Raw genomic sequence first — 13,678 nt, 5'->3', positions numbered from 1 at the left:
GTTAAACTTGTATTAAAGTTTTTCTTCATTACCCACTCAAGCCGTCTCCAGCCATTATTAGTCTCAAAGTGGGTTCCTCGTCATCGAATTTAAATTTATTTATGTAAAACTAAACTCTTTCTGCTATTTATAAAAATCATTACCATTTTAATAATTTTTTTGATATTCAGATATTACTGATAACCACTGGTTTTGAAAATGGCATAAGCTAATTTTTTTAACTCTCTTATAGGGACTCAGTTATTTTGACTATCTTTGTAACCACTATGAAACCATTAAAGTATCCATACTATAACTTTTAATGTGGTACATTCATCTTCATGAAATTTGGCAAGCGTTTAGTAAACATTACAAGTCTGTTGTACACAAAAAATCTATTTTGTAACTAAGTATTTTTACTAAAGATTTGTCTATGGCTATATGGAGTCAGAATGTAGACTAGTATGAGTGCAAGGTGATTTTAATGTTAAGATTAAAAATACTTTTTGTCATCTTACAGTTTTAAAATTTCATTTGCATAATTCATTTTCTCTACCCTAACTTAGTTGACTTTGACTGACCTTGTAACCATCACAAGAAAATACAAAATACATCTAAATTACCCTTATTTTTCTTTCTAGAATGAATACAGATGGTAACAGAAAACAGCAATTATTTATCCTAAATAGCTTAAGGATCCTAACAGTCTACATCTGTTTCTATTATATTTTATTATTTTATTGCACTTTGAATCATGTCCAACTGATAATCCTGTGATAAAAGCTATACATCACTCAGCAAATGCATAGCTCAATTTACCTATATTGAATGATATAATGCACAAGCTACTCGTAAATGTAACTCACGGGGAACTTTTTATTATTATTATTATTTGTTTCATTATCTTATTAATCTAACCTAATAAGTGTCTAATTTTTATTTTAATAACTTTTATAACAATAAATAAAAAACAAATTCATAGAAAATGAAAAATTTGGTACTTACATATGGACTTTTGTTTCTTACTGTTGGCCTACTGATGCTTAATCCTACTTTTTTGTAATAATGGTACTAGTGAATTAAATAATTTTTATTTATTTCAAGTATGCACTTAAGAATACAAAATAATAACTATTATAATTTACCTTGCTTTCTAACAAAGACACAAGTGCCTCAAAATAATTAGCTGCTTGATTTGAATTTGGTGATAGCAACTTTCAATCTGTAGGCAAAATAATTAAAAATCTCTACTGAGAACAAGGTAGCATTATACGTCATTCAGTAAATCAAAAGTTTGTCTTGGTGTAATAGCAAATGTCAGAGAGAATTTTTGGTAATTTATGACAGAGAGGATGTTATAGATGGACATGACAATTGTGTCTGATTTTCTAGTTTATATCACTGTAGAAAAAGAAGATTGAAGGCTATAAAAATTAGACTGTGCCTTAGTAAGATCTATATTATAATGAGTAACTTGCATTAAACTCAGGATGGTAATAGAGGGGTAATGAAAAAATAAGAGGATGGGCAAGTCAGAGCTAACAGATGTCATGATACACATATAAGGGGAGATTGAGAACGTATTTAAATATTTCTTTTTAAAATTAAGAAATCAAAACTTGTACTAAAATTTTAATTATTAACTATGTTTCGATGCCATATTTATTCATATACATTGATAATAAAGCAGTTTGATTCTTTCCACACAAGCTCAGTCGATTTGACCTTCCACGTGACCACTTTGTACTAATTTAAAGTTGTTACACTTTTAATACTACTAACTTTTAATATAATTTGTGTATGTTCACAAACTTTGGTAGACTTTCAGTAAACATTACAAATCTTTTACATACAAAAAAATCAGAATTTTTAGTGAAGTATACTTAATAAACTAAAAAAAGACTTGTCCTTGAATATATTTGTCTTTTACTAGTGCGAGTGCAAAGTGATTTTCCTCTTAAGATTAAAAATACTTCTCTTCATCTAAAACATCTCAAATTTCATTTGCATGATCTATAAAATCTCATAAATACATTTCAAATGTTTTTTTTTGTAGTAAAACTTTATATTTTGTATGCTATTTTCTCTATTATAACTATATGGTGTTATTCGATTTGACCTACCTTGTAACCATCATAAAAATTAGGAAATAAATCTTAATTACCCTTTCTTTTGTTCTAGAATGACTGGAAAACAGTAATAATAAGAAACAATAAGTTTGATTAGTTGGTTATCTTACGTGGCACTAATCAGTGTAATAAATGCTCATAGGTAATCAATTATATTGGTTAACCCCGTAGTAGGGGTCAACATGTGCATGTCATAGCCTTTTTACAGAGTTACATTCAAAATTTAGGTTAACAACTTTAGTGTCAATGTATGTCAGTAAAATTGGCATAAAAATGCAGTTTATATTTCAAAGTTTTATATTATGTCCCAATTTTAATTTTTTAATTTCAAAAGGAAATATTTAAATAAATTCTTAATCTTCTGTGTGTCGGTTGGTGCATCACTCATCTGATTATTTTATTTTCAGTTTCCTCCATTCCCTTCTAAGGCTATCAGAGAGGATGACCAATCAGAAACCCAAACTATATATATATACTGCAAGTTAAATTATAAAATTTAAACCTCCCATCTTCTGGAATAAGAGAGACGTAAATAAATTTGTGACACCAACCGTCTTGCCTTAGCTTTGAATGATTTTATCTATACCATGTGTCCTTTTATAGACATGTTTATAACCAATAGAAAGATAATTTTGTTCTTTTCAATAATAAAGTTACTTATTTTTTTAGCAGACATTTGGAACCAGTTTGCCTCAGATTGGTTATGTGTAATTGTTATCATCGAACTCCAAGTGGCTAATGGAATTTTTACTTATTTGTGTCTTAGTCAGAAAGCCAGTTAATTATATTAGTTTTAGGACATTACATATTTTGTGCATGATAATGTTTTCTGTTATGAATTTCATATATGATATAAACATTAAAAATATTTTGTCATTACAAAAAAGAAAGCCTACAATGCTTCATATGTTGAAGGCCAAAAAAACAGAAATCCAGACATGTAAGCACTATATTCTTTGTTTTTCATGTACATTTTGCATTTATTATTATACAAGTAACTAAAATGTAAAATTAGGAACTTATTAGGAGAAGAAGATTTAAATAAAAAAAATTGGATAAAAAGGATAAGTATGCAAACCATGTGTGTAATTCATTAGTGTTGTGCTCATAACACAATCACTTGTGTACAAAAAACTGTCTAGTTGTAAATGCCTTTTGGCATACTCTGAAAGGGTCTGAGTGCACCTGTAAAGCAATAAAACTAAATGAAACCAGATTTGAAAAGTCAATTAAATAGTGTGTAATTGCCTAAAAAGAAAAAAGGGGTAATTCAGATTTATTTAATATTTTTACCCTACATTGCTGATAGTGTTACAGTTAGTGTTTACAATTACTTGTTTTTCAATCATTAATAAATATGTGTCTATATATTTATATTTTAGGCACTACCCTAATTCTGAAGAAAGGCTTCATGCTGTTTACATTAGGGATCGAATACCTTTCCCTCAGGTGGAATCGTTTATTCAGGAGTCTGTAAAGAGGTCTGAAGATTTTTTTAACCTAGATTTTTCTTTACAAGTGTTGAATTTTTAAGTATCTTCAACTTGAGCTCCTCAGACTTTTGCAAAAGAGGGGTCTTATATAGATATGTCATGATAATTTGGTATTCAAATTATCACATTGTCAATATGTGTGTTTAAATACTGGTTTTGCATAATATCTTAAATTACTGCTAGAATATCTTGATAAGAAATGTCTTATATGCAGTGGTAAATTTTAAAAAGTAAATAATTGTTTGAAAATTTTTAGATAGTGAAGTACCTTGGTTACAAAGAAACATGTATAGTAACTACAAAATACAAGAAATTATTTTTTTTTATAGCTAGTGTAGTAATACTGTTAAAAACTGTGTATCTAAGAAATAAAGTTAGGTACTGTATTTACAACTGCTTCTTAAACTGAAATCGAACTTTTCTTTTAATCATTTCATATATGTGTAATAACTTACCGAATAACGAATAATATCAGTTTTTTTTATTATAAAATTCTACACTATTTCACATAGAAATATCTGTCTGTTTGAATTGATGATCCATTGTAAAATATGTTATGTGATTCAATTTAAAAAAATGATTGGAATTTAACTTTCTCACTATGAGCTTGGCCAAACTGATCGAGTTCATGACCCCTGAGTAATATTTATATACTTCTCAGAGGGATGATAAATATATTACAGAAGAGGGAAAACCTAGAAAACAAATGTCACAATTCTCATACTATGGGATGTTGAGGATTTGATTTAAAATTATAAAGAAATATTTTTAAGAAATTAAAACTTGTATTAAAAATGTTTTGATGCCAAATTTATTCATATACAATGATAATAAAATAGTATAAATAAATTTTGATTATGATTATATAAAAATGTCGTGACATGCAATTTGATCTCCTTGTGGCAAAGGTGTTAACTTGTATTCTTGCATCTAGATTGTGGGTTCCCTTTCATCTATTTTCAATGCATCTGTGGGATTCAAGCTCATTCTGTTTTATCACATTCAATTGAAGGTTGTTTTCCTGGATGATTTTTGCCCAGGCAGACTACACTTGTTGATCTTACAAACTTATGCAAGGCGCTGCTATTGGATGTTTTGCTCAGTTGGACAGCAATTGATTTTCTCCAATGTGCCCCAAGACTCTACCCTTGGCACCTATTTATTCGGGCCAATTGTCAATTATAATCTAGACGTTTCGTTTTTGTCCATGCTGTGCTGTTTCGCATCATAGTTATAAAACACTTTTCCAACGAACAGTGCTGTACATCTCTTTATTGAGGTTATGGTGCCTGCCTATTACATTCCACTCTATATCTATTATTATGTTTATTACTGAGCAAAGAGCATACCTGTTCCAGAAGTAGTGCTATACCCCACAGGTATGGCTTCTTTACTTGTTATGGCACACCTATTCTATCAAGACAGTAGCTCTCCACTTGATTGAATACTGTTGCACCTTCACTGGCCACTCCACCTTTGCAATGTGGGATTCTAGCTTTGCGTGAGAGGAGGTAGTACCATTTCAGAAGAAAACATTTTCTTACACTGAAAATGCACCTCTAATAGGTACTTACCCCCATCTCACCCACTTCCCACCCTTCTTCCCCACTGATACACTGGTGTTTCTAGTTTGCACCTGCCAATTCTGGAAAGTGAGGATTGTGGTAGAATAGTAGAGGAAGCTAGCTGCACTAGTATAGATGGTACAATATGATTAGTGGAGGGTAGTCACATGTTCTGAAATGGTGCAAAAATGAAGGGATATAAAACACTGCTGTACTGTTAGCAATGCTTGAAGGGTAAACCAGGATCAAGATAGCTTTGGGTTAGAAGAGGTAAGTAGGTATCGGAAATACATTTTCAGTGTAAGAAAATGTTAACTTTTATCATACGTTTTGGCTGCTAATCTGCTGCTGTGTTTAGGGAAATCTTAAAAAAAAGGGCTATTTCTGTGTTGTTAGTAGTGGGATTTGATTTGGGTTCTTCCTGATAGAAAGTCTGGTGTGTTAATAACTCAACTGAGGTTTCCCTGTTTAGAACTTGAATCAACTAACTGTTTTGTTGACTTCTGTGCTGGACTTGACTGTGTTATCAGTTACATGGATGTGGAAGGTTTGTTTTGTCTTTCTTTTTCTAATGCGGCTTATATCCTTAAAGCTCAAAAGTCTTGTTGAAGATGGACACTTTATGAAAATCAAGTCTAGCCCAACTGATAAAAACAGAGAAAAAATTAACAAGCTTCTCAAAAACCAGCAAAAAGAACTTGGAACAGAAACAGTTGCACAACTAATAGCACACCACAGCTCCACCCCACAAACAAAGCTACCCTCTCCATTCCATAGATAACTGCAGAGGTTCACCATGTCACCCTTTAGGTAGATATCTGGTAAATATAATATCACAATTAACAGGTAAAACATGCTCACATGGTATATGTTAAAAAGATCATCTCCTTCATACAGTCATAATATATTATATATCTTACTGTAATGGATGTAGTGTGTATGTCAGTATCTATGTATGCAACCAAAACTCCTGTGCCATCTATTGAATGGCACCAGAAACAAAAATCCATAGCAGATTTCATGCTTTGGGTATTTAAGATTCAGACAATTAGAAAAATAACTGTGGTATGTGCATTCCTTTTTAACAGAACACAATTTTAACTAAAAGTTCTCTCTTTGCAACAAGTACACAACTATCACTAGGACTGTACGTGAGGGTTTGATTATATTTCTATTGATGTAATTTTTAAGTGTAGTACTGAGAAACTGGAGTTATTAGAAAAACTAATATTTTTCTCAATAAATGGTACCACTTTTAATACATAAAAACATTACAGTTTATATCAATAAAATTTATGAAAATTTTGAAATCTATACATTGAATCACTTTGATGCAGTGAGATGCATATGACTAAAGAGCACAATCTGAACACTTTTTCTAAATTTTTTGAAACGAGTTATGAACACTATGATTAATAATTACTAGCACAAACAGCTGCTTGTATGGTGGCATTACTGCCAGTGTGTTTTTACTAAGGTTTCAAAACTTTTTTCAGTATTTATTGACAGAATACTTTTACATGGAACTTTTAAGTGTAAAAATATATTTGTCTTTTAAGATTTGTACACTTTAAACACTTAACACTTTTCTGCACTAGTCACTATGTTACATTTAAAATTTAATTAAACATTTTTGCTATCATTGTATGTGAATGAAATTAACATTATAATGTATGTTAGGAGTCAAAGGTTTATGTTATGAGTTTTAAGTTTAATATTTCATAAAGAAACCTTTCAAAAATTACTTAAAACTTTTGATGTATTGTCACATGACTCATGAACCTTGAAAATTCTCGACTTTGGCACTCTGTATCTTCAATAATATAATGCCAGCTGTGTAGATGTAATGCTAGACAATAAGACATTTACTTAAACTCTTGACACAAACATTTAAAAGTTTTCTGGATGAATGCAGTTGAAACAAGTAATACATTTTTTCAACCCCTGACTCTTCCCACACCTACCTTCAATAGATTTGTCTGAGCTTTATAGCCTCATTAGGAAGAGGTCATTTAACACTATAATCCGACAGTGGTTATTTTGAAAATCGCACGCAGTTTTTGACATGGGGTACATGTAACTGTCTGTAGTATTATTAGCTGCGTGATCAACTATAGCACTTATAGTACTTTTGGTTGTTTCTTATCTAAATATGTTATGGTTAGAGATACAGTTAATATTGTATTTAGGTCTTACTTTTATATTTTTAGTTAATTATGTATTATGTATGTTTTAAAGTACATAATTGAAAGGTTTAAACATTTTAAAAATATACATCACACTTTGCATCAGTTCTCAAGGCTTACATTATTATGGGGTGGACGAAAATTCTGCCAAAGGGGTGTGCATCTCTGGCAGAGATACTGTAATATGCCCAAGAGCACTGTTGACTGGTGTCAAGATGAATAAAAAAAAGGACAAGAAAGGAAAATAAAATATTAAAAGACCCGAAAAACAAACACAACAAAAGGAAGATCATTAATTGTATTCTACAAAAAATTAAAAGATATGTACTTTTTATTTCTATTCCTAATTTTAATCATTTCATTGCATTGTACATTGATGATAATAGCTAGAGTTAGCAATATGGTAGAGAGAAAATATAAAATGAAATATAAACATTTACCTTTAAAAACCTTTTGAGATTCATTTCGGAGGTTTTGTAGATTATGCAACTGAAATATTAAAACTAGAAGATAAAGTATTTTTATACTTAAAATTAAAATCACCTTGCACTCGAACTATTGATATTTTGAGAGTAAATAACTACTATAGATAAATAACATTTATATTAGAAAATCATAATTAAAATAATGTCATTCTATGTGTGCAAGATACTTAAGAACTTTTAACAAAGTATTTCTAGGTTTTGTGAGGATATCTCGGAGTACTGTGTGTATTGTTGCATAAATGTCCTTCCCCAGTCGAGTGGATGTAAGACACATCCGCCTGTTGTGAAAGGGTTAATGGCAGTTGAAAATTAACCCTGTTTATTTCTTTTATACATATATATATATATATATTATAATAATTGCATCTAGGTCTTTGCTATAACCCTGATTTTACTGCTTGTAAGAAGATCATTTCAGGTTTTTGAATAATTCTAATGTCTATTTTAGAAACTAAAAATGTGTTTTATTTGAAAGGTATAACTTAGACTTGTTGATCCTTGATGGTCAGATGAGAACAGAACTACAATACATGGTTATGGAAAGACCAAATATTCGTGCAATGTTTATGGGAACAAGACGTTCTGATCCAGGAGGAGGTAACAATTATATTTCTCTTATAATAATTCAAGCTTAAAGTTTTCCTAAAGTCTGATGTATTAATGAATCTCAATGCATCAATCTAGATAATTATTACTGGTTGTTGGTGTTTCTAAGAGGATGGTGTTTCTACAGTGTTCAGAAACTTGAATTAGATTAATGTTGTTTATCCAGTGAAAGTTAGAATAACAATTCTATAATATATTATTCAGAGAATGGTCAGGAATAACAAGTCTTACTTAAAACTAGAAAGTTTGCACTGTAAAAAATATGAAGTGTTATTGAGATTCTTGGATTTTAGTTAAAAGCTGTATCTATGATGAAAGCTGTTTTCAATTTGATTAAAATCTGGTTTCTCATATGTTACAATTTTTACATGAACAGCTTTTTTTAAAGATTTTATATCATCCAATTCCTCATTAAAGGTGCACTCTGAAAAAACTAATTGTTTTTCACAAAATAAATTATATTTATTATAATTTTTCAGGAATTATTGTATTACAGGTGTTATTACCATGAGCCACTATAGTGGTTCATAATAGGGATCACAAGGAATTGTACAAAACTCTAATAGAACATTCAGGCAAAAAGCACCTTAAACAGTAAATATTCAGTTCAAACAACATTTTAAAACCTCTACTATCGTATCAGTTAGCTTCTAGCTATGTTTATTATCATTACAATGTATAAGGTTAGCTACCATATCAAGTAATCCTTTGCTCATAGTTGAGCATAAAAATATCCAGCAAACAAGATAAATACAAAATTGGGAGTTTAATATTATCTTGTTTGTATTTGCTTGTCCAGATAATAAGATACATTTTTGTGTGTTAATGAGAATTTGGGTATACCCCAATGGTGTCTTCAGTATGACTAAAGTAAGCTACAACTCTACTAGAGTGTTGTTTTTTTTCTAGACACTATGGACTACTTCTGTTTGACTGATCCAGACTGGCCTCGTGTCGTTCGTGTTCTACCCCTGCTGAACTGGAGATACAATGAAGTCTGGAATTTTCTTAGACATCTCTCTGTGCCTTATTGTTCTTTGTATGATCATGGGTAAGTGTTTAGATATGAAAGTCATATTTAAAGAAAAAATGTCTTATAATTTTGTTAGTACTTGAACGTATTAAATCTATGACAATCCGTGATGTAATATGTAAAGTTTCACAATCTCGTTGATTTCATTCCATCTCTAATTTGTTTGTATTTGGATTTCATAGAGAATTGCTAAAATATCCTAGTGACAAAAGGAAAATATATGTAATTTGTTTTTTATTGTAGTAGGTATTCAAATTTATAAACTTCTCAAAACGAAAACTTTTCTCTATATTGTATATTTTAAAATGTGATTTTTACCTAAATGAATCTCGAGAGAAGAAAAAGATACGGGGAAGTATGTATGTGTGATCAGAACATTCTGAGTAGCTTAAAATATTTCTAAGGTCGTACATTAGATATAATATATAGATATACAGTAGAACCATAATAATCAGAACACATTTGTAAGGAACTATTTCTTCCATATTATCAAGACTTCCGGATAATCGAATCAGTTACTTTTAATACAGTAACGCTCTTAACAACATGCATTATGAATCGGTAAATGTATGGGTGCAAACTAGTTAGGGTAGCATGAAACTGGTAAACAAAAATCAACTATGCACGGTAAACTTAATAGTTTATTATTGTATATGGCATCAATATTTACAGAAATTACACAATTAGTGTGCCATATTAAGTTATTATCTTCACATAACTCATCATTTTAGGTGGAGAAGAATGTATGTGACTGGAAACTAAAGTGAATTATATCTGTCATAGAAGTTTTGGATGATGTTTCAAATTGCTGGCAGAGATCATTATCAGGTGAATTGGTTAAGTTGTGCGGGTGAAACATGTTTGTGATTGAGAGCTGGGGGGGGGGACCCTGTAATTTGTAAGAAAAAGTTGAGTTGTAAGCATGGAGGATTGAAATGTTAAAGAACAGAGATGGAGTAAAGAACTCTGATATTTGGATAAGAGGAATGGCATCATAAGAACATAATTGGAGTTTGAGCTGTGTGGACATATAGTTTGATACTTCTCTTTTTTTTGTTGTTGTAAAGGAAAGGAGTCATGATTGCAGTTCAGGGATAGCTGATGGATTTTATGTAAAAAAAACTTCTTTAAGTTTCATGTTTTTCCAGTGTTGTGCAGTCATGCATTTGTCATTGGTTCCAACTGATAATATGTCCAATGTTGCAGTTGTGTTCTACTAGGTCTGATTTTCCTAGATAAAGAATTCGGGTGGCATATTAATGTTCCTTTATTTTTTGTTTATTGTTTCTTGTTGATCTCTCCAATATACACTACACCTCAAGAGCATGAAATTTTTAAAATAATGTTAATCTTTTTTTTTTCTTCACTTGTCTGGTTTTTGTTTTGGTAAGCATGTTTCTTAAGTTTTGTCAGTTTTGAAGTGCACTTGGATGTTGAACTTTTTGCATAACCTTTTCAGTTTGTAAATTAGTTTCAGAATGATGGTGGTTAGGGCTTTTATTGGAGGAATGAGAGGATTAATTTTTCTATTGGATTGAATGAAGCTGTTGAGATAGCCATTAGTTTGAAAGACTTTTAGAGGCATTATTTTATTTTATTTTTAATTTGTTTTCAGCAAAAGATTTTGATAGTTTGATAAAAAAAAAAAAGGCATTTTATAATAATTTTTGTAATGGAGTATGAATGGGATTAGATTTGAAATGTAGATATCTATTGGTGTGAGTAGGTGTTTCTTGTAGAACAGTGTAGTGAGGTGATATTCATATTGGTGAAAGAAGATGTTTCCAAAGGAAAAGGAACCATTTTCTGCACATTGAACTGTATATTTTGAGCAAGAGATTTGAGCTGATGAAGATGTTTAGGAAAATTCTGTATTGTGTCTAGAGTATGAAGCCAAATAACAGTATATAGGTCGTTAAGGTCATCTAAAACTTCTGAGGCAGATGCAGTTGACAGGAGTTTCCAATCAAAAATACTTTATACAAATAACTCTGATTTAAGGTTACATTTTTATGTTCTGATTCTTCACTTTGTGATTGGCTGAAATGCTTTTGAATTTGTGTCTGTAGTTCTCCAAGAGTCAGTAAACTACAACAAGGCAATTTTATAAATGTTGTCCATTTATTATTGAAAATAAAACTTATTTTATTCATAGTGAGAAAATACACAATGAATCACTACTGTACAAAAGCAATATTTTAATGAGGTTCATTGGATCGTAAAGTATAAAGTCAACTAACTGAAGGCCTTATGCAGAAACAATTACAATTTATAAGCTCAAAGTATAGAACTGTGTAGATATACTTATTATTAGACAACCAGTTTGTTTACATTTAACCAATTTCAAATTAGTAGACTAGGGAAATTATTTCCCTGAAAACCTTGTTGAATGTTCATGGCACTTCACAGTCTTGTTTGCACATTATCATGTTGTATGGCATGTCAATAAGCATACTGTAGCAAATAAATGTCACAAAAATAATAAAACTAACAGAAGTGTTTAGATCATTTGCTAGTGTTCTGAGTTATTAAATTTGTGTTATAGTTTATGTACAAATATCATTTGTTCAACTTAAATTGTGTGTTAAATTCTAAAATCATTTCAAGTTATTTTGCCTTTCATAATATCATTTTATCATAATGGAAACATTACTTTAATCATTTTTAGTCTTTGATTCTTGCTCTCACCTGACAAAATAGCGTGTTTTAGTCTATTAAACAATTATGTATACATAGTTTAAAAGAAAAAGATCAGATAGTTCCTAGTTTTCACTCTTCCAACTGTAAATATGCATATAGTTTTTTCACTAAACTTAATCTTGGGTAAAATATCATTCTGTGAGCCAAAGTAGAATCAATAGTATGTACATGTAACTGTTGTTTTTGATGAAGGTAATTTCTATACTTCTGATATGGTACTTCACTCACAAAATTAGCTTTTCTCGATTTATACTGCCCTCTATATGCAAACATTTTTTATAACTCATGCCACAAGCATGGAATCAAAGATCCCAACATGTCTCTCATGCAAATCATCATGCATCATCTCTCCACCAAGAGGAGAGCACTACTATCATGTGACGCATTTGATTCCCTCTATATGCCACTACTGAACCCTCACTTCTCGTTTGGCAGTGCTTAAGTTCAGACGTTTTTCTTTTTGTTCATTGCTTCTCGAATTGGTTTAACTTAATTTCTTTATTTAAAGAACTATTCTCACTTTATTTTCAAAAATGTTTTCTCACATCCCCTAATATTCGTGTTCACACTGAGCATTTTGCCTACCAGTTAGTTGACAGTGTTAGTATGCCTTGTCCTCAGTGAGCTTCAGATCAGTCCACCCACAAGTATTATAAGGTGGACTGTCCACATCTGGCCAAACAAATGTTGCATTCAGTTTTGCCATTCATCTTTCGAATGCCCAGTAATCCTGCCTTTATCTTACCCTGACAACTCTTTTTGTGGTACCTCTCCTCAAGCAATCTCCTGTCTGAGGCTCTTCACAGGAACCCTGAGGGGTTTTTTTGGGGATGTCCTCTTCCCTCCTCACTTCCACATTGGCCTGCCTGTCATCTTTGGCTCTGGCCCTGCAAACGTTGTTTATTTGTTGTTGAGACCTTTTGGGGTCATGATGCAATATTGTCTCGGACTCGTCTCCTGGCTCTTTATCTACGGGACCTTTGTCTGGCTCCGTTTTTGAGACGTTTCGTGTTTGATACGATCCAGGGATCGAGGGTAGCGTCAGTCCAACAACAATCCACCCTTTCTCATCTGGTGGCCCATATGTCCCAGTCAGAGCTGAGCATGGCACTAATTCCTGTGTTCTGACTCTCCCCTTCCCAGCCCTTGCCTGTTGCCACTGTTCGTCATTTTTCAAGACAACGCATGGTACACCAACAATGGTTCTGGTGACTATCTGGTGGTTTTGGGTTCAATGGGAGCTTGTCTGGCGACCTTCATTCATCAGTAGAGCCCTTTTCTCTCTGATTTTTGGGTTCACTGAGTTTTGTCAGAGAGATTTGTCATACCTTTTCTTACCATTCTTTCCTTACCCCATGTGCCTGTTTCCTTTCCTCCTCTTTGGGATTCCTTGTTATGCCAACATCTATCTGAGGTGGAGCAAGACCTCACACAACAGGCTATCAAACCTACTCCATGCAGTTCTGGGGGGGGGGGTATTCCCACCTGTTTGTAGTTCCCAA

General features: G+C 31.6%; 1 protein-coding gene across 2 annotated transcripts in view; it reads left to right on the top strand.

Annotated features, from left to right (window-relative positions):
- Positions 1-13,678, top strand: part of LOC106468920 (FAD synthase-like) — a 48,541-nt gene that overhangs the window by 30,401 nt on the left and 4,462 nt on the right. For both annotated transcript variants that reach the window (XM_022397325.1, XM_022397326.1), the window contains 3 exons: positions 3,491-3,589; positions 8,313-8,434; positions 9,353-9,494. In XM_022397325.1, coding sequence (XP_022253033.1) covers positions 3,491-3,589; positions 8,313-8,434; positions 9,353-9,494 — 363 coding nt within the window. The remainder of the gene's footprint in view (positions 1-3,490; positions 3,590-8,312; positions 8,435-9,352; positions 9,495-13,678) is intronic.

This window comes from Limulus polyphemus, unplaced genomic scaffold (genome assembly GCF_000517525.1).
Source record: "Limulus polyphemus unplaced genomic scaffold, Limulus_polyphemus-2.1.2 Scaffold3222, whole genome shotgun sequence".
Classification (NCBI taxonomy): Eukaryota; Metazoa; Arthropoda; class Merostomata; order Xiphosura; family Limulidae; genus Limulus; species Limulus polyphemus.
Note: the sequence above shows the minus strand (reverse complement) of the source record. Positions and strands in the feature narration are given on the sequence as shown.